Below are 18,833 nucleotides of genomic sequence, written 5' to 3' on the forward strand. Positions count from 1 at the left end.
TACAATTAAAACAAAAGGTCTTATATGCGTACAGTATTTTATTATATAAAATAATAAAATATTAAGTGTGCTTATTTAACATTACTAGATATTATTTTTTTTAAAACACATGATTACTCATCAACATATATTTACAATATTTTTACATAATGGTTTTTGAATCTATTTCAATTGTAAAATTAAAATAGCCCTGTTTTAATATTTATACTTACAAAATAAAAATACAGAATTAAATATTTAAAATATATTAATGATTGAAAAATACAGTTTAAATTTTTATTCATCACTATCGAACATTGAATCAAGCCAATGACCTGAATTTTGATTCATTATTTCGATTTTATTATCATCTTTATTGGGTAGTTTTTGATTTTCAACTATGATTGAGTCAGCTTCACTATTATCTACAAAAAAAAAAAAAAAATTATAAGAATATCAAATATTTTTTGTTATAATAAAAATAAATATTAAAATTCTTATCATACTTATACTAGTAACTGTATTTATTTCATCTTGTAGTATATTAAATAAAGGTTTCCTATTTCCTAATATATTCTCTAGTTCTATATTAGATTGAATTTCACAACCAAATGGAACATTTTCAACTTCTGAAATATTTCAAATCATAATATTTGTTTAAACTAATATATGAAAAATTTTAAAACAAAAATGTATATTATTAACATCAAAGGAAAGATAGATAGGGTAGTTAGGTATAAAGTAACACTATACTGAGTCTTTCTAAATTGATTTGATTGATTTTTTTAATAATTCCAAAAATAAAAAACAACTAATTTTATCATTAAAGTACAACATGATGTTATTTAAAATTTAGATAATATTTAATTAGGATTTGATTAATATTTGTATAACAATAACACTTTAAAGAATCAATAATTTAGGTTCTGCTCAGCACATAAAACTATTGATTAATAAAAATGACATGCAATTAGAAGATAGAAACTTAATCATTCCAATCAAATTAATATTTAAAGTTTAGGCCTTTATTATTATTAATTTTTACATAATAATTGCAGAAAATTGCCTAAAGACATAAAATTAAATACATAATGGATATTAATGTAGTAAACTAATTAATTTTATTGATAGTTTATGACCTATGAATTCATATTACCTGAATTTGAATAATTATTTAAGAACAACTTATTTGTGTCTGTGGATGCTTGATTATTACTCTCAGTGGAAGTTTGCAAGACATTTTTAATACTTAATAATTTTGAATTGCATAGTGCTAAAAAATATGTATATATATAATATATTTATAGACTTATACATTTAACTATAATAATAATTAATATAAGTAAAAGTTATGAAATGTATTTTAAAATTAAAGACTTTGTATTAAATATATTATTTACATACATGTATGTCGGCTCAAAGCAAGAGATGATTCTACTTCAAATTCTTCCAATTGCTCCGCCTACATTTAAATTAATTATTAAAAGATTTATACATATTTAAAAGTTACCTACAGTAAATAGTTCGACAGGTATGTCATGTTGTATATTAAATGGTATACTAGCTATACTAGTAGCTAAATGTTTCATATCAATAGAATCAAATATTCTACAATCTTCTTGTTCTACACCCCAATTTTTTTCGGAAGAAAATTCAAAATGACCACCACCTTAAAAAAAAAATCAAACAGAATTTTGAAATCTGATTAGTCGATGGCAAATCACTGAATCACGCCATCAAATAACGTAGACTTGTAGATTTATATAATTATTTTTACCTTGATAAACGTTTGTATTTGAACTATGAGGATCGGTCATATTGATATAATTTTGTGCTTAATGCCGTATACCTATTCGAATTAGTCGTTAAATTACGCTTATAATCGAAAAAATTTAATACACAAAAGAATATTAAATATTAATAATAAAAATCTGATATAAACTTTAAAGTCAACGGTTATTAGTATAATTCATATTATGCAACATTACAGCATTTACAGCTATACCGCCCATACGGGTTATTATTTTAAAAACAAATATTATGATAACTGATAAGATAATTTAATAAAAAAATATAATATTGTATTAATTAGTAATTACTGTATGGATTTAATAAGTAGCCTCGTGTAAACGCCCTAATCATCACCGAGGCGCCGAAATTTAGCGTTTTTCTAATTGATTATGACGAGTAGTATTTTTTACTTTCAATTTTGTGCTATCAGTGCCAGTCATAACCTACCATCGGTTTTCAATGTTTTCACCGTGTCCCGCAAACGCTGTCACCCTCTCCTGTCGCTACTCACCGACAGACCAGTACACCACTCACCACTCACTGCAAGAACAAAATAATAATAAAAAACAATAATAATAATAAACATCTGCTATGCGATACGATACTAATGTTTGATAGTATGCTGTTCGCTGTTCGGACACACCGACAACACCGTCTATCATCAATTTTACACTAATTATCGTGAATTAAATTTTAATTAAAATCACGTCGTCACTTGTTGCGAAGAAAACCTGTCGAAACCGAGTGAATTATCGGAATATGTTGAGTGACTGAACTTACTACTTAGCCGAAACCCGAAGGTTTGTAAACAGTGTAAACCGCGACTGTTCACACGTTTCGTCGACGTCCTGAAAAAGTTTGGTTTCGTTTATAATCGATCATTTCACGTTTTGTCATTTCATTTTATATTTCGGTGCAAAACGATTTATATTATGTCATAAACGTATAACCGAATGATCGAGAGTCTGCAGTCCTGTTATTGATGCGTACATGCATAGTCAACGATGGGTTATGTCCCGTCGCAACGCCGCCGCCGCCACCGCCGTGTGATCACCATAGTGATCGAAAAAGTCGTCGATTGAATCAATGTGATTGATATTTTATAAGGTCGATCGGTCGTGTGAACAGCGAAATTCTTGTATGTAATGGATAATCAAAGAGTATGTAAATTAAAGTTCAGAAAACGGAAAGCGGCTTCGAACGTAACGTTTTGCATGAAAACAGAGAGAAATGCGTCGAATAAAAAAGTAAGGGCAATTGCATAATATTAGCGAATAACAGGGAACATAGCCCTGAAAATGTTTTGTCTTAGAACTAATTTTTATTTGGATTTTTTTTTTTTTTCATTAGTAAAAGAATAACATCAAATGAAAGTTTTGACATATTAGTACCAAATTATTTTCATGAAATATTTAAAATTATTCTTTGTTAAATATTTCCAACAACTTTTCTAAAATCAATTTCTAAATATCTATTGTCCATATCACTAATTTATCACCAAATATTACATATTTAAAATCATGTTTTAAGAAATTAATATGCTCAACTAATATTATTGTAGTCAGTCAATCAAAACTAAAGAGTTTCGGTAGTCGTCTAATATGCTACCTACCACTACTTTATCGGTGTAGTATGATACCTATCAAAACAAGTTTACTGATTAATAATAATTTATTAATATGTAAAAAAAGGATAATTTTTTCTTAAAGAGTGATAAGTTTGGCAACTTTTTTTTGACCTCGTAAATAAGTAGTTTTTAATAAATCATCATTTGAGGTTCTTTTATGATTATTTTTTTTTTAAATTCTTTTAATGTACACCATTATTTTAATAACACCATCTTTTAATTTGGAACAACTATCAAGTTCTGGGAGCAAGTTTTTTTCTTGAAGATAATTAACACATGTTTCCTCAATACATATTATATGTCCTTACAAATTGCGCATTGATTTGTTCATTTTTGTTTATTTTAAAATAAAGAAATAAAAAGTAAAACTCGCTATGATTAAAACACATATGCTAACACAACTCAGACACAACATAGACTAAAATAATATGTTTAAAAGTAAGTTATCATGGGTCTTGGTGGGTCAGATATCATAATGGCTATTATGCTATAATTTTGTACAACTGTTAAAATATGTTATTTATCGTAATGACTTAAATGTACTTTCCCGCAATAAAATAAAATAAAAATAACTACGGTAGGTAGCATACTTGCATACTACTCGCATACAGTTTTTTGGTGGATATAATTTTACGGTAGGTAGCATATTAGACAAGTACCAAAAGTTCCTATTTATTTATTTTTTTTTTTGTTTTTTTTTGAAAGTTGATTTCAGCCTTCTGCGGACATACCAATCACTTAATAATATAAACACTAATTACATCATAGATACACATTAAGTTCTCTCATGATTAGTGAATTAATTTATAGCTGACTGCTGGATTTAATATACACTTCATACCACTGTATGATATCTATTTACTTAGGTACATTTATTTGGGAAAGTTAAAAATTAGTAATTGTGAACTATATTGTATTAATTATAATGTATACTGTGAAATATTTAAATAGGTTTACTAAAATTGTACTTGCTTTATATAAAAGGGAAAGGAGGTAACTGAAATAAATGAACAATATTAAAATACATCCAAAAAATAATACACATATGTATATTTATACATATTTATGTACTAATATGTATTATTATTTAAAACAAAATTAGTTACTGTACCTCGTTTGTAGTAATATTTTGATAAAAATAAACAAAATATTATTTTTTTAAATAATATTATTAAATATTTAAAAATAAAATAAACATTTCATTAGATAAATGAGAGCCATTTCCTATGATAGAATAGATAAATTATAATAGTATAATAATGTGTAAAATGTACATTGTAATAAAATATACTAAAGATAATATTTAGGATAAAAATTTTTAAAATCTAGTCATAAAAATTTCAGATATTTAGAGTGTCTCTAGGTTTTCTTACAAATAATTAGTAAAATGTGCCCTGTCATGAAAAATCGTCCTCTATTAGGAGGTACCCATTAAGGGAGATTTTACTGTATTATTATGTATACTATATATTGTATATTATATTTTAATCTATATTGATTATTTACAGATATTAGAAATCATTCAAAAGCCATTATCTGAGCGAACAATTGATGACAAAGAAATTCTTAATACATGTAAAGATACAGTACAAAAGATATCTCAAAGGTATTTTTTTTTATTTTTTTTTATGTAATTCTTTTTATTGTAATTTTATTTAATAAAGTGAGCATTTTAAATTAGTCTCATAGTTTTTACATTATATATAGTGTGTGGTATTATATTTCTAATTTGTATTAAAAGTAATATGATAATTGTGCAAAAATACTGTGCTTTTTTCTTGTTTTAAATTAAATATTTTAAATTCAATAGTATGGATTATTTAATAATTTATTAATAAAATTAATATATATTTATCAATTTAATTTTTTAGATTAGATAGACAAAAAAAATTAAAAGAGCGATGTCAAGAATTTGAAGATCCAGCTGAAGTACTAGATAAAAAATGTGAAGATCTTGCAAAAGCTATTTCGTCTGCATCCAATTTAGTAGTTTATACTGGTGCAGGAATAAGTACTGCAGCTAAAATACCTGATTATAGAGGCTCAAATGGAATATGGACATTATTAGATCAAGGAAAAGACATTGGGTGTGTAATTAACATAAAACTATAACAAATTCTAGTTTTTTTTTTTGCATTATTAAAATAATATTGTGAAATTTATTTTAAAACAAAATATATATTTTATTTCTTTTTCAATATTCTTATTATAGTACTTGACAATTTGATCAGAAATTTTCAGAAATTAGTTCATTCAATTTCATAATAGTACATAGTATGTATTATAATGCATAATAATATAATATATTACATTAATTAATATATAAATTAGTAATAATTAGAATGCTGATTTATAAACACAAATCAAATATACACTAAAAATGCTGAACTATGAGTAAATATATGTTTATCTGTAATACACTTTACACGCTATAGTACCAATAGTCAATTTAAAACTGGTTGAAAAAGAATAATTTTATAGTTCTACATATATCTAATAAATTATATTTCATATTATAAATCGACATTTATAAATTTGTGGGCTTAGTTTAGGTAAATCACAAGAATTATAATAGATCCCTTATGACACTATTATCCTTTTTTTCAGATAATTTTGAATAATATTACTTTAAAGTTCATCAATTAATTTTATTTCAAGAAAATTTTATAAAAAATCAAAAATTTAGTGTACCTAATAATAAGTATAAAAAAATAATTAATAAAAAATGAAATCTTTAGATATGCCCCCAGATAGAACCAGTAAATTACTAAGTTTAAATATTAATTATTTTCACCGATTAGTAATGATGTATTATTTACCTTATTCAGGCCTTTATGAGGAAGTAATGTTCATGATGTTTTGTCTTTTCAATGTCTGTGCTTAAATCTTGATAAAAGAGCTTATTATCATGCACATTTTAAGATTTATTAGTTTATTTTAATTATTCTTTTAATTACTAAGTACAAACTGTGATTATGTGTGTAACTCTTTGTCTACATATTAATTGTTTATTTTTTTTAGTATTGTCTTTTCATTTACATTTCTTTAGTTTTACTAAATATTTTATTGAATCTACTTTTATCTTCTATGATGTTTTTAATAATATAAACTGAACATTAATTATCATTAATATTCTAAAAAAATGCATAGCCATATTTATACTATTATATTCATTATTTATTTAGATGTCACGACTTAAGTCAAGCAGAACCTACATTAACACATATGGCATTATATCGATTATATCGTGAAGGATTACTTGGACATGTTGTTTCTCAAAATTGTGATGGGTTGCATTTAAGAAGTGGTCTACCAAGACCAGCATTGTCAGAAGTTCATGGTGATATGTTTATTGAGGTATTTGTAATTTTAATTATTATGTTTTCATTATATTTTTAAATATATCAATTAAAATTAAATATTAATTTATAGGTATGCGTCAATTGTAAGCCAAATAGGCATTATTTACGAATGTTTGATGTGACTGAACATACAGCAAGATTTAATCATAAAACATTAAGGTTATGTTATGCTTGTCACAAACCATTAAAAGATACAATTGTTCATTTTGGAGAGCGTGGTAAACTTCAGTGGCCAATTAATTGGTCAACAGCTTGTAAACATGCTGAGAAAACTGATGTAATTTTGTGTTTAGGATCCAGCTTAAGGGTAATATTTATAATGATTGAATTTTGTTTATTTTAATGGTTATCTGACAAAAAAAGGAATGGAATTATATACTTAATAAATTATTGTGAAGATTCTTTTTTTATATTATATTTTGTTACTAGTTTTAATTAATGTATAAATATATATTTACATAAGTTAATAATAATAATAATATATATATATAATTCCAGATTTTTTTTTTAACCAGTGAACTAAAAATAAATCATTTAATGATTTTAATGTAATAAAACGCTAAGTATTAAACAATAATAACTCTTTAAACATGTATAATTAGGTTCTGAAAAAATATCCATGGCTTTGGTCGATGGATAGACCAGCTAAAAAAAGACCAAAGTTATACATTGTGAATCTTCAATGGACTCCTAAGGATGATCAAGCTACTTTAAAAATAAATGGTATAAAAATAATTGTTTTTATTTGATATTAAAAATATAATAGGTAAAATGATGTTCCAGGTAAATGTGATGAAATTATGAAAAAAGTAATGTCAATATTGAATTTAGACATTCCTAAGTATCAACGTTGTCTTGATCCTATATTTCATCATGCCACAATGTTGGTAGCAGCTGAAGAACATACAACAGTACATCCTGTTTTAGCTGTTCCAACTGATGATGTTCAAAAAACCGAAAGTACAATAACAAAATGTGAAAAAATAGAATTAGATATAAGTAACAATAAAAATAATACCAAAATGTGTTCAGGATCTAAAGACCTAATTCAACCAGTTGATCTCAGTTTAGTAAAATTAGAAAATAATACATCCATAGCTGATCAAAGTGAGTCAATTAATTCTCCGTCGTGTTCAAGTATGGATATTGTTCCAAGCTTAAGTAATTTTTGGAGGCCTTTTATTGAGGGTGTAGATCCAAATTCATTGGAAGGTCGCAATATGCTATCATTGGTTGAACCAATTGTACCATACTTAAATCCATTTTTTATCAATAATATGGAAACTTTAGGATTATCTCCAACGCCTGTTGATCAGTTTTACAAGAACTTTGTATATCAAGCATGTATAGGATTGGCTGCAGTTGAAAAACTACAAATAGAAAAAAAGCTGACAAACAATTTAAAAAAAAAGAAAAAAGATATTAGTGAAGATAAAGATGATATTAAAAAAACAGATGTTTCAATAAGTCGATATTGTACATTTTGTCATCCAGTTTATGGTTCAACTAAATGTCTATTTTATCATAAATATGAGTCAAAATTCAAAGAAGATGTAGCTAATTGTCTGTGTTGTGATGATGACACTGATGAAGAAGATGAAAATGAACTGAAAACTGAGGACATAGCTGATAAGAATGATGAAGTTATAGAAAAAGCCAAAGTTACTGCAGGCTGGTTTGGAAAAGGTTACAAGAAAAGAATAAAAAAAAAAAAATAGGTATAATTATTTTATTTAAAATTAGTTTTCCTCATTATTTCTTTACCTTCCAGTATTTAAGTTAAGTTATACTACAATGTAAGGTTGTATAATTCTAAGAATATCTATAATCTTTTAAGTTTTCATCTGGTAACATTTATTTTTTATGTTTACTCAGATGTATTGATACTTATACTATATTTTTTATATTAAAATCATGTTTAGAATAATTGGCTTAGTTTGTTATAATTTAAAATTTGAAACTATTCTTGCTGGTCCAGAATTTTAATTTATAATGTCCTAATCATATTTTAAATTTTTACATTCTTCTGTTAGATTTATGATTTTCTAATAATTTTTGTTTACACTATTATTATTGTATTAGGAAAGTAATTTTTCTAATGAGATTTAAATGTGGTTTACTGAAGTGCAATAATAAATTGTTGTGATTTATTCATTTTTTATTTTTACTATTATTTATCAATGTTTATTTTTTTGTGCTTTTACAATTTTGCTAGGTAGTAATACATGTCTTTTTGTTCTGATTACAGTTGTATTGAATGTTTTAATACATGTATTACAAAATATTGTTTAAAAAATTATGTCCTTTTCAACCCATTAAACTTTATTAGTAATGGTTTATGTATTATACTGCAGTTTGTTTCTCTTTAAAATGCACTCTCATGTTAAATTTGGTTGCCTAATGCTAAAATTTTGCATATTGCGTGTGGATAAATAATATTTTTGGTTTTCTGATTTGGTGTATAAATAATATTTTTAACGTATCAGCTTTTTAACTATCCTACCCAGCATTATTATTTTTTGTCCATTTAAAAGCAGCATTTATTTTGTTGAATGACTTAAATTTAATTTCCTTTTCATTTTGGACCAAAATCCAACTACTTGTAAAGTTTCATTAGTGTGAATAAAAACAATGTTTTATACTTTTATACTACATCAACTTCATTAAAATTCTAATTTCTAATAATAGCTAATAATTGGTAACACATTTGAAAAAAAAATATCTTTGTGCGCATATTTGTCAACTATTTAAAAAATTAATTTCTTGATTTTCCATTAACTTATTGAACCAGAAATAGGCTTAAAATTTATTCCACAATATATATTATTTAATCTTGGTTAGAATGTCAAACTATTCACGTTTTATATAATAATTGTCGTTACTCATTAATATAACAATTTAAAAACAAATGTGTATATTATATAAAGTGCGGCTTTATCAATAATAATCCAGTATTGTATGGTAATTGGTAAGTATAGTGAATTCATAATTAAAATTATAAATTATTTATACATGTGTTTTATTGTAATTATATCATACATATTAAATATCTAACTTATTTATTAATATGTTTGTATTTAATAGTTTTTAATTTTATTCATACTCGGATGAACAAATATACAGTATATATTTTTTTTTTAATCAGTCATCATCTTTTAGTTTAGTAAAACAGATTCTAAATCTTAGGGATGGATTTTGATAGAGAATTTTATCTATTTGAGTAAGAAACCGTTTGAAGATAAAATTTTAAAAATTTTTGTCAAAATCAAAAAAATTAACTAACTACTTTGTTGTTAAAAATAAAATTAGTAAATTTTCTATCTGTAAGTTTTAGAGTTGTATTGATATTACAATTGTGTTAATTTTTTTAGTTTTGTGTGTATGAGATGTGAATGTTAACACGTTTTACAATGAAAGAAATATTTCAATCTTCACTTTGAGAGTGGTTTTTGGTAGCAAATTGTATCTTGTAATCGATACTTTTAGGGGCTCTAAGTTAAAATTCAAAAATTTGGAACAAAAAATAATGTGAAATTTGTATTACCTACACATTTATTTTGTATATTTTATACTGTAGCAATGCATAAGCTTAAACTTAAAATTGCAGAGTATAATATAATTTATCTTCACTATTAAACTATTATGTATTTTTTATTTTTAATCGTTCCTACAAGCTATCCCTTGAAACAACATTTAATACTATGAACATATGAATAGAGATAAATAACTTTTTTAGAAATGTACATTTATTATGACTTCTTAGTCATATAATTGTTTATCTATTACTATTTTAGCCGTTTGAAATAAATACCACGTGTAGGTATATTTAAGAAGTTGATGATGTGATTTAATAACATTACACTTATAACAATTTATATTTAAACACATAAGACCAATAACAATTTACAATATTAAGATCACCAAATTTTTATTTTTTTTTTATGAAACACTATATTTTCACACAATAAAATAAAACAAGATTTTTTAGTTGTTCATACGTAGTTCTTTAATAAAAATTCTTATAAGTTAAATGTAGATATTTTAGAAACCGTTATGAATAAATTGGTAAATATTTTCCACATTTTTTTTCACATGATAACATACCTAAAAGATACAAGTCACGCGTTTGACCTCGCGATGCCCAAGAAATTCTGCTAAAAAACTAGTACGAATGTTATATAAAATTTTAAAACTTGCCTAGCATAATAACCCGTATTCTATTTGAATATAGAACCAGATTTTGAGACCTCGAGTCGGTATGTTTGCCTTTACTCTTTTAACTTTTCCTCAAAGTTTGTAACAATTTTTTTAAATTCTTTTTCTTTTGTTATTCTTTAAATATATTGATGAGCTAATGAGTAGAAATATTTTTACTTTATTTCTTATGTTAGCCAACTTAGTTTGATTCATTCGATATTTTGATAATTATCTTCATAAATTGTCTATACTCACTCCATTAGTCCATTCTTTATTAATAAAAAAATATATATTTATTATTAGTTTTAATGAAACACAACAAAATATCAAAAATTGTTTGAAGATAAATAATTATTTCATGGGTGAATATCTAATATCATAAATATTTGAGATTGAAATGCCCATAAAAATAAATTTGATTTTTCGGCAGAATTTTATATTTTTTATATAGATTTAAAAACTTTTAAAGAACTTTGTATAACATTTTCAAATCTTAAAGATGGTACCGCCCACATTGGGAATCACTGGCTTAAAGTAAAAACTAGTTCAAATTTTCTATCCAAAGTCCATATTAAAAATCTACTATACATAAGTACTTATCGTATTGTGTACAACAAATATAAAAATATACACATCATTGTAAAATCAATACATCCATCGCTCCGTTCTGAATTTAAAGTTTTTAATTATTTGATCTATTGATATGGGAAAAAATGCAGAATTTTTATTTTTAAATTATTATTATCAATAGTTTACGAATTAATTAGATATTCAAATATATTAAAACAAATTAAACAACTTTTAACTAGTGTACCTATACAAAAATTAACTCTTTAGTAAAATTCTGAACAAGTTAATTTATTTTTCAAATTCTATTTAGTATCTACTAAAATATTTAAAATTAAAAACTATGTTACTTCAGTTTTTTTTCTCCGTGTAGCTGTGACGTTTATTTTTTATGAAGCTTAAACAATTATTTGATATCAACCGAATTTGTTTGGGCATATTTGAATGAACTATTTTCGAGTCTTAATCTCTTGGATTGTAATAAAATAAACAAAAATTGAATTAAATGTATTTTATCTACATCTTGGTTTTGGAAAATGTCATTAATTTGAACTTATTTGCATAATAGTAATGCATTTATCATAGTACTTTTAAACCTTTGTTTTTATTTGAAAGATCATGTAATTTTATTTTAAGTGTTACCTACCATTTTTAATGCAAGAATAGCTTAAATTTTTTCTTTTATTTCATAAATTATTGAAAAAATTTCATAAAATGTTATATTTTAAATTTCCAGTTTTTTTTTTTTTTTTATTATTGGGGTTGCCTTTCTTTTATAGCGTCACTAAAAAAATAAAAATGGAGAAAAATAATTTAAAAATATTAATAATCAATAATCATGAATAAGACATTACTTATCGTTATCATCAATCTTAATTTACCTCACTATAACCACTAACCGTGAAAAGTTTGTTAAAATGCTTGATAAATGAATGATAAAAATTAATAAAACAACAACCTGTACCAGAATCATAGAGTAATATAACTCTAGTCTATGGACTATGATCAGAATTTAGATTATCAGAACATTAGCAGCTGTTAAGTACATAAGTGCTATTTAACAATTCAACTATGTATTATACACTATACTAATTAATACTATACACGGTAATGCTGTATAAATCACGGGAATGAATTATAATAAATGTTATATTTGATTTAGTATAATAGTACTATTATATATTGTGTCTTTTTAAACTTAAGCAATTATTTCAACTTCCTGTATAGTTTGTATATAGTTTGATTACGATAAACGGATAAAAGTTTTTTATTAAAACTGATAAAATTAAATACTACGTTTGAAATATCTAACTACTGAATGTGTCTACGATATTAAAACTTGAATTTAAATTATTGATGATTAAAAGTGACAATTAATTTTCTTTAATCTTCGCAAATTTTTAGTTTGTGTAGTAACTGTATTATAGTAAAATGAGTTTTCATAGTAAAATAGTATTGATTACTGGTGCCAGTTCAGGAATTGGCGCAGCAACTGCAATACATTTTTCCAAATTGGGAGCAAAACTAGCACTTACTGGACGCAATCTTATCAACCTACAGAATGTAGCTGATCAATGTGAAAAAAGTTGTTCACTAAAACCACTTGTGGTTACTGGAGATCTGACAAATGAAGATGATACTAAAAGAATTTTGGATTATACTATATCTCATTATAACCAACTGGACGTTTTAGTAAATAATGCAGGCATTTTAGAAAATGGATCTATTGAGTCTACATCTCTTGATCAGTATGATCGGGTTATGAATGCGAATGTAAGATCCATTTATCATTTGACCATGTTGGCTGTTCCACACTTGGTGAAGACTAAAGGTAATATAGTTAATGTATCTAGTGTAAATGGAACCAGATCGTTCCCTAATGTATTGGCATACTGTATGTCAAAAGCTGCAGTGGATCAATTTACTAGATGTGTGGCATTGGAATTGGCACCAAAAGGAGTTCGTGTCAACAGTGTAAACCCAGGAGTTGTAGTTACAAATCTTTTAACAAGACAAGGAATGAGTCAAGAAGATTATTCAACATTTTTAGAAAAAACCAAGTTCACACACGCGTTAGGAAGACCAGGCACTGTTGAAGAAGTTGCTAAAGCAATTGCATTTTTAGCTAGTGATGATGCTAGTTTTACGACAGGCGATTCAGTTTTTATTGATGGAGGAAGACACGCTATGTGCCCAAGATAAAATATTTACTTATGAGTTATGATATGATTAAATGGCAATTTTTTTTTTTGTCTGTATATTTTATACCTAAATATACCTAACCTATATGAATATAATAAAATAAACATTTTTTTTTTTTTTTTTTTTTTGTCATAAAGCTGATTGATCTTAATGAAAATATAAGTTATAACTACAAATTATCCTGGACATTATCATGAAACTTATAATATCAGTGATTGATGAAAGTTGTATAATTGTTATAGTTTCATTTAAATGAACAATGTACCTCCTACTCCATCAAATCTACACAAAATGTTGTAGGTTTACATATGATTATAATAGACATCTAATTTATGTATTAATTATTACTAGACAACAATTATTGTAATATGATAATATGGAATAAAAACTTAAGATTATTACATTATAGATAATACATCCATTATACAAAAATAAAATTGTTTTATTTGAACTGATAACTTTCTTTATTTTTTGGGGCTCAATTTACCAAAAATTATAACAAATATTTTTCAATATTTAAGATTAATAACTTGGTAAATTATGATATAACTTTTTTTAAATTATGTGTGGACCGTTTTCAAATGTCTTAACCATCCTAACTTACATATTATGTGCACACATGCGGTTATCAGTTGTAGATGTTAATTTTAACTTCTACAAATAAAAAATATTATTTGTAAAATTATTAGTTTCTAATGATGAATATTTGGTATTTTTAATTTTTTATATTATATAACATTTACACTCATGTGTTTTTCCAAAAATGTAGTTTTCGTTAGAACACTTTTGGTGTGTCATGGTAGCTATGATGCCTACTGATTTCTATCAAATCTCTCCTGCCTAGCTATACCGGTTTTATGTAGGTATCGCATTAAAATGAGTAAACTGTTTTTTTCTTTTTGTAATTAAACGAATTTATTAAATTTAAATATGAAAATACATGTGGAACATTTTAGGAATATAATCTATTATTTTTAGCAAAGTTAATCGATATATTAAATGATACCTATGAGACTATGAATAACTAATAATAGTTAATATATAGTTTTATACACTTTAGTACTTAATATTTAAATAACAGTGATCATATATATTTTGTAACTTTTTTTCAATGTTGGTATTCATAATGTAGATAATTAAAAAAAAAAATTCATTAAGACAGTTAAGTCAGACTGCGCTTAAATATATTGAGAACGAAATAATAGTATATATTATTTGACATAGTTATATATAGGACTCGGAAGTTGATGACCTTAAAAGCAATAAAAAAATGACCATAAAAATGGCAAAAAATGTCCTAAAAAAATTACAAATATTAGTTTTATATTAATAAAAATACATTTTTTTTAAATATTTTACTCTATGTTACTATAAAATTCAAAATATGACATAAAAATGACAAAAATGTCCTTAAAATAGGAAAATTAAAAAATTAAAAATATTTGTTTTATAAATGTCTGTGGTTTAAGTTATCGGCATAATGGTCAACAAGAAACGATAAGAAATGAACTAGTGTGAAATCAGTAAAAATAACTAAAAATGTGGGAAAATGACCTAAAAATCTCAAAAAATGACTTAAAAAGTAATAAACACCAAAAAATGCAAAATAAAAATTAGTTATTTAGATTCACATGCTAACGAAACAGATTTGTGGCCAGGAGAGCATCGTCTAAAAAGTTCCAAAAAAAAATGCAAAATGCATCAACTTCCGAGCCCTAGACTTATATACAATATAAAAATATAATAAAGAAAAATTGAAATTTATATTACGAGTACTTCATTGTAGGTCGTTAAAATAATTCGAAGTACCTAATGGATGTGTTAAATTTTAATTCATTAACAAATGATTCTGAACGAAAGATTTTTTTTTTTGTTTCTTAAACGAAAGATTTATGTACAATTTTTTAATTTTCAATAAGTATTCTCAATCAGTAGATAATTTTTACAATAAATATATAATGTGGATAAAATAGTTAGCACGAATAAGTACCCATAATAAAATGAAGCCATCCAACAGTGACGATTTTTGTTTTTGATACTTGTGAAATAATTTTTTTTTTTAAATCTGAGTTTTCTTATATATCTATTTTCTGAAGATGTTTTATTATTTATTTTGGTATTGTCTATTAGTAATACTAATACTGTAAGTTGAATTAATGTTTGTGTGTAGCAAATCGTATATATTATATAATAATTATAATATAAAATTATATTAATATTTTACCTTACTAACTTTTAAGTAAGTACTGACGTAACATACTACACTACCATAGGTCACAAAACATTATAAAATGCGAATAAATTCGTGGTATATATTATAGCTTGATAATAAAAAAAAAAAAAAATTAAACTTATGTAAATCTCAGTATGTTTTTATATTATATTATATTACGTATGGTGATCGAAAGGCCATTACATTAATTTGTTCCTGATTTCGAAAATCCTTGAAATGGGCTTGACTATACAAAATAATAAATACAAATACCTGAAATACCTATGTAAGAAACTCAAATCCACATAGGCGTTGAAAAATATATCTTCCTAATCTTAAGGAATCTACTGATATAATTTTTATTAAAATCAATCCATTAATAATTCCTTAAGTCCGAGATTTCACATTCAAATATAGGTAGTAGGAACAAATTTTTCATCTTTTTAATATTGGTATAAATTATAAAAGAATAAATCAATAGACTAGTGACGAAATTTTATCATATTTGTGGAAGTAAGGGATGATATTCTTGTAAATTTTACCTATTATGCTCTAAAAAAATTTTTGTGTGTATTATGAGTATCTCCTCTCAATACATTATAATAATTATACAGTCATTGTAATATGTATAATTTAAATACATGTATACATACACGTAAACAAATAATTACATAATATTTAGATATTCACATTTACAAATAGGCAGTACCGGATTTAGGATATTTGACGCTCGGGACTAATAAAAATCCAGCGCCCTTATATAAATGGAACTATACGGTAGGAGTGCCGAACTGCCGAGTGTCAACATAAAACGAAATGTTTAAATACAAATTGAAAAGTATATTTCTGTATTACAAATATTTTTATTGAAACCATTGTCTTCATATTTTATATATTATAGTGTTGAACAAATAAAATACGACAATATTATGTTTAAATATCATTAAAAATATATTATATAAACATAAATATTAAAAACCTTTTAATTTTAATTTATTAACACCAATTAAATTTAACGCTGTAAATAGGTAGTACACTTAATTAATACTTACACAAAATTTTCACCATAATAAAATATTTACTTACTTTATTTTGCGCAGCTATTGTTAGTTTACTAAGTACTTTTTCATGGTCAAATTTAACATTTTAATGAGCAATTAACATAGCAAAAGCAATCGATTCTGTAAAATGAATAAGTAAAGAATTACACTCAAAAGTTAATCTCTACAAGAAAAAGTCATAAAACAACATCGAATATTTAATTTAATTTAATTATTTATTTATTTATTTATGACAAACAATGTGTTTTTTAAACATGATTTCACTTTTTTTACGGTTAAAAATACGTATTCTGGTGAAAATATTAACATGAGTAAACTGCATAGCATTGTTAGGGGGAGATAATTAATGAAGTATATGACTTTATTAGAAAATCTAGTACACAATTTCGACATTTAGACAATTAGACATCACACATGCCATGGGAGAATAAAATTGTACTAAATCAGTAAATGTATGATAAAGATTAGTTAATTTTAGAGCATATAGGTATACCTACAACCTATTATTATTATTTATTACACAGTATTGAATATGCATTATAATTTATAGTAAAACGTTGCTAATATATCTATATCGTCGATTTATGATAAAATTAAACTCGACCGCTCAATAGTTTATTTTTCTATCACAAAACAACTACCATATAATAATATATTTGCGTAGTAGTGCTTATTACGAAGTAATATTAACTTAGTTATAAAATACGAGAATCGAGTTATTTTTATTATTTCTATAAAATATACCATTGATGTAGAGTTAAGTAAGTAAATAAATGCCGTAGATAAGTTTTTTGAAAAGTTATGGGGGGACCTAATTCTTCACTGTAATTACGACACTGATTGATTCGTAAAAGTTTCAAATTCTTACGAATATCTTTGAATTTTCACAAATAATAATTAAAATCATTTTTCTCCGTTCAAATATTCAATTTCGTCAAAATTTTAACTTCAAACGCTCATAAAAAGTTATAGATGAATGTATAATTATTTTATCAAGCGTAAATTATTTTATCAATAATTATAGGGAAAAAATATCAAACATTTTTAATGTCTAAATGTCAATAGCTCAAAAAAGGCTTTTAAAAATTGTGTTATGCATACTAAATACTTTACTAAACATCTGTTGAAAATGTTAAGTAGGTATTTTAGTTTCGAGGTTATTCGTTTTTAAAATAAAATTAGATAAGAAAATCGATTATATCGAAATTCCACCAAACAAAAACTGGTTTTTTTTGTAAAAATTCTCATATTAGTAGGTATATTACTAATTGGTTTTTGCTTTTACCAATTATTAATTTAAGTTCTGGTCAATTTTTACTTTTGACTCTCTAAGTCAGCGGTTCTTAATCTTTTTAGAACCGCGACCCAAATTTCCCCCGAAAAATCTTTAGTGGCCCACATGGTTTCACTTTTCAAAAAGTAGTTAAATAAAAAAAAAAATTTAATTTAAAATAATATAATATAATATATTTCAATTTTTTTAACAAAATTTGTTTATTAGGTTTAAATTATTATTTTTATTATTCTATAGGTTTATAATCAATGTATTTTTACTAATGTACTTTTATTAATAATGATATACTTAATATTAATTTAACATACATTTCTTGGAATCTGTATAATTTAAAAAATTGTTCGCGACTCACCGCGATAATTGACCGACGACCCACAGTTTGAGAAACGCTGCTCTAAGTACTATAACTATAAACTAGATCTACATATTTTCTACCAGAAAATATATTGAATTTGAAATTAGAAACATAATTACTACCTACTCCAAAAGGCGGCCATTGGTTAAATAAAAAATTACGAAAATGCAGAACATAATGTTATAA

The 18,833-nt window shown here is 24.6% G+C and overlaps 3 protein-coding genes across 6 annotated transcripts; 2 read left to right on the plus strand and 1 right to left on the minus strand.

Annotated features, from left to right (window-relative positions):
• Window positions 1-226: 226 nt before the first annotated feature.
• LOC112601397 lies at window positions 227-18,831 on the minus strand. 4 transcript variants are annotated; one of them, XM_025349022.1, is made up of 9 exons: window positions 18,645-18,831; window positions 17,024-17,118; window positions 2,218-2,310; window positions 1,757-1,828; window positions 1,494-1,648; window positions 1,384-1,441; window positions 1,136-1,252; window positions 486-608; window positions 227-404 (listed from the first exon to the last, which is right to left on the minus strand). In XM_025349022.1, the coding sequence occupies exons 4-9, from the start codon at window positions 1,794-1,796 to the stop codon at window positions 277-279; spliced, it is 621 nt and encodes a 206-aa protein (XP_025204807.1). In that variant the 5' UTR covers window positions 1,797-1,828; window positions 2,218-2,310; window positions 17,024-17,118; window positions 18,645-18,831; the 3' UTR covers window positions 227-276. The 4 variants fall into 4 exon arrangements, with proteins under 4 accessions (XP_025204807.1, XP_025204805.1, XP_025204806.1 ...); XM_025349020.1 differs by having other exon boundaries at window positions 18,601-18,831; XM_025349021.1 differs by lacking the exons at window positions 17,024-17,118; window positions 18,645-18,831 and adding an exon at window positions 2,551-2,621.
• LOC112601393 (NAD-dependent protein deacetylase sirtuin-7) lies at window positions 2,908-8,653 on the plus strand. Its single transcript, XM_025349013.1, has 7 exons — window positions 2,908-3,017; window positions 4,906-5,003; window positions 5,269-5,484; window positions 6,583-6,754; window positions 6,830-7,066; window positions 7,362-7,482; window positions 7,543-8,653. Exons 1-7 carry the CDS (start codon window positions 2,916-2,918, stop codon window positions 8,475-8,477), a joined length of 1,881 nt encoding a protein of 626 aa, XP_025204798.1. The 5' UTR covers window positions 2,908-2,915; the 3' UTR covers window positions 8,478-8,653.
• Window positions 12,509-13,794, plus strand: LOC112601395 (3-oxoacyl-[acyl-carrier-protein] reductase FabG-like). The gene has a single exon (XM_025349018.1). The coding sequence runs from the start codon at window positions 12,955-12,957 to the stop codon at window positions 13,723-13,725; it is 771 nt and encodes a 256-aa protein (XP_025204803.1). The 5' UTR covers window positions 12,509-12,954; the 3' UTR covers window positions 13,726-13,794.
• Window positions 18,832-18,833: the final 2 nt, after the last annotated feature.

This window comes from Melanaphis sacchari, unplaced genomic scaffold (genome assembly GCF_002803265.2).
Source record: "Melanaphis sacchari strain LSU unplaced genomic scaffold, SCAv2.0 Contig77_pilon_pilon, whole genome shotgun sequence".
NCBI classification, from domain to species: Eukaryota; Metazoa; Arthropoda; class Insecta; order Hemiptera; family Aphididae; genus Melanaphis; species Melanaphis sacchari.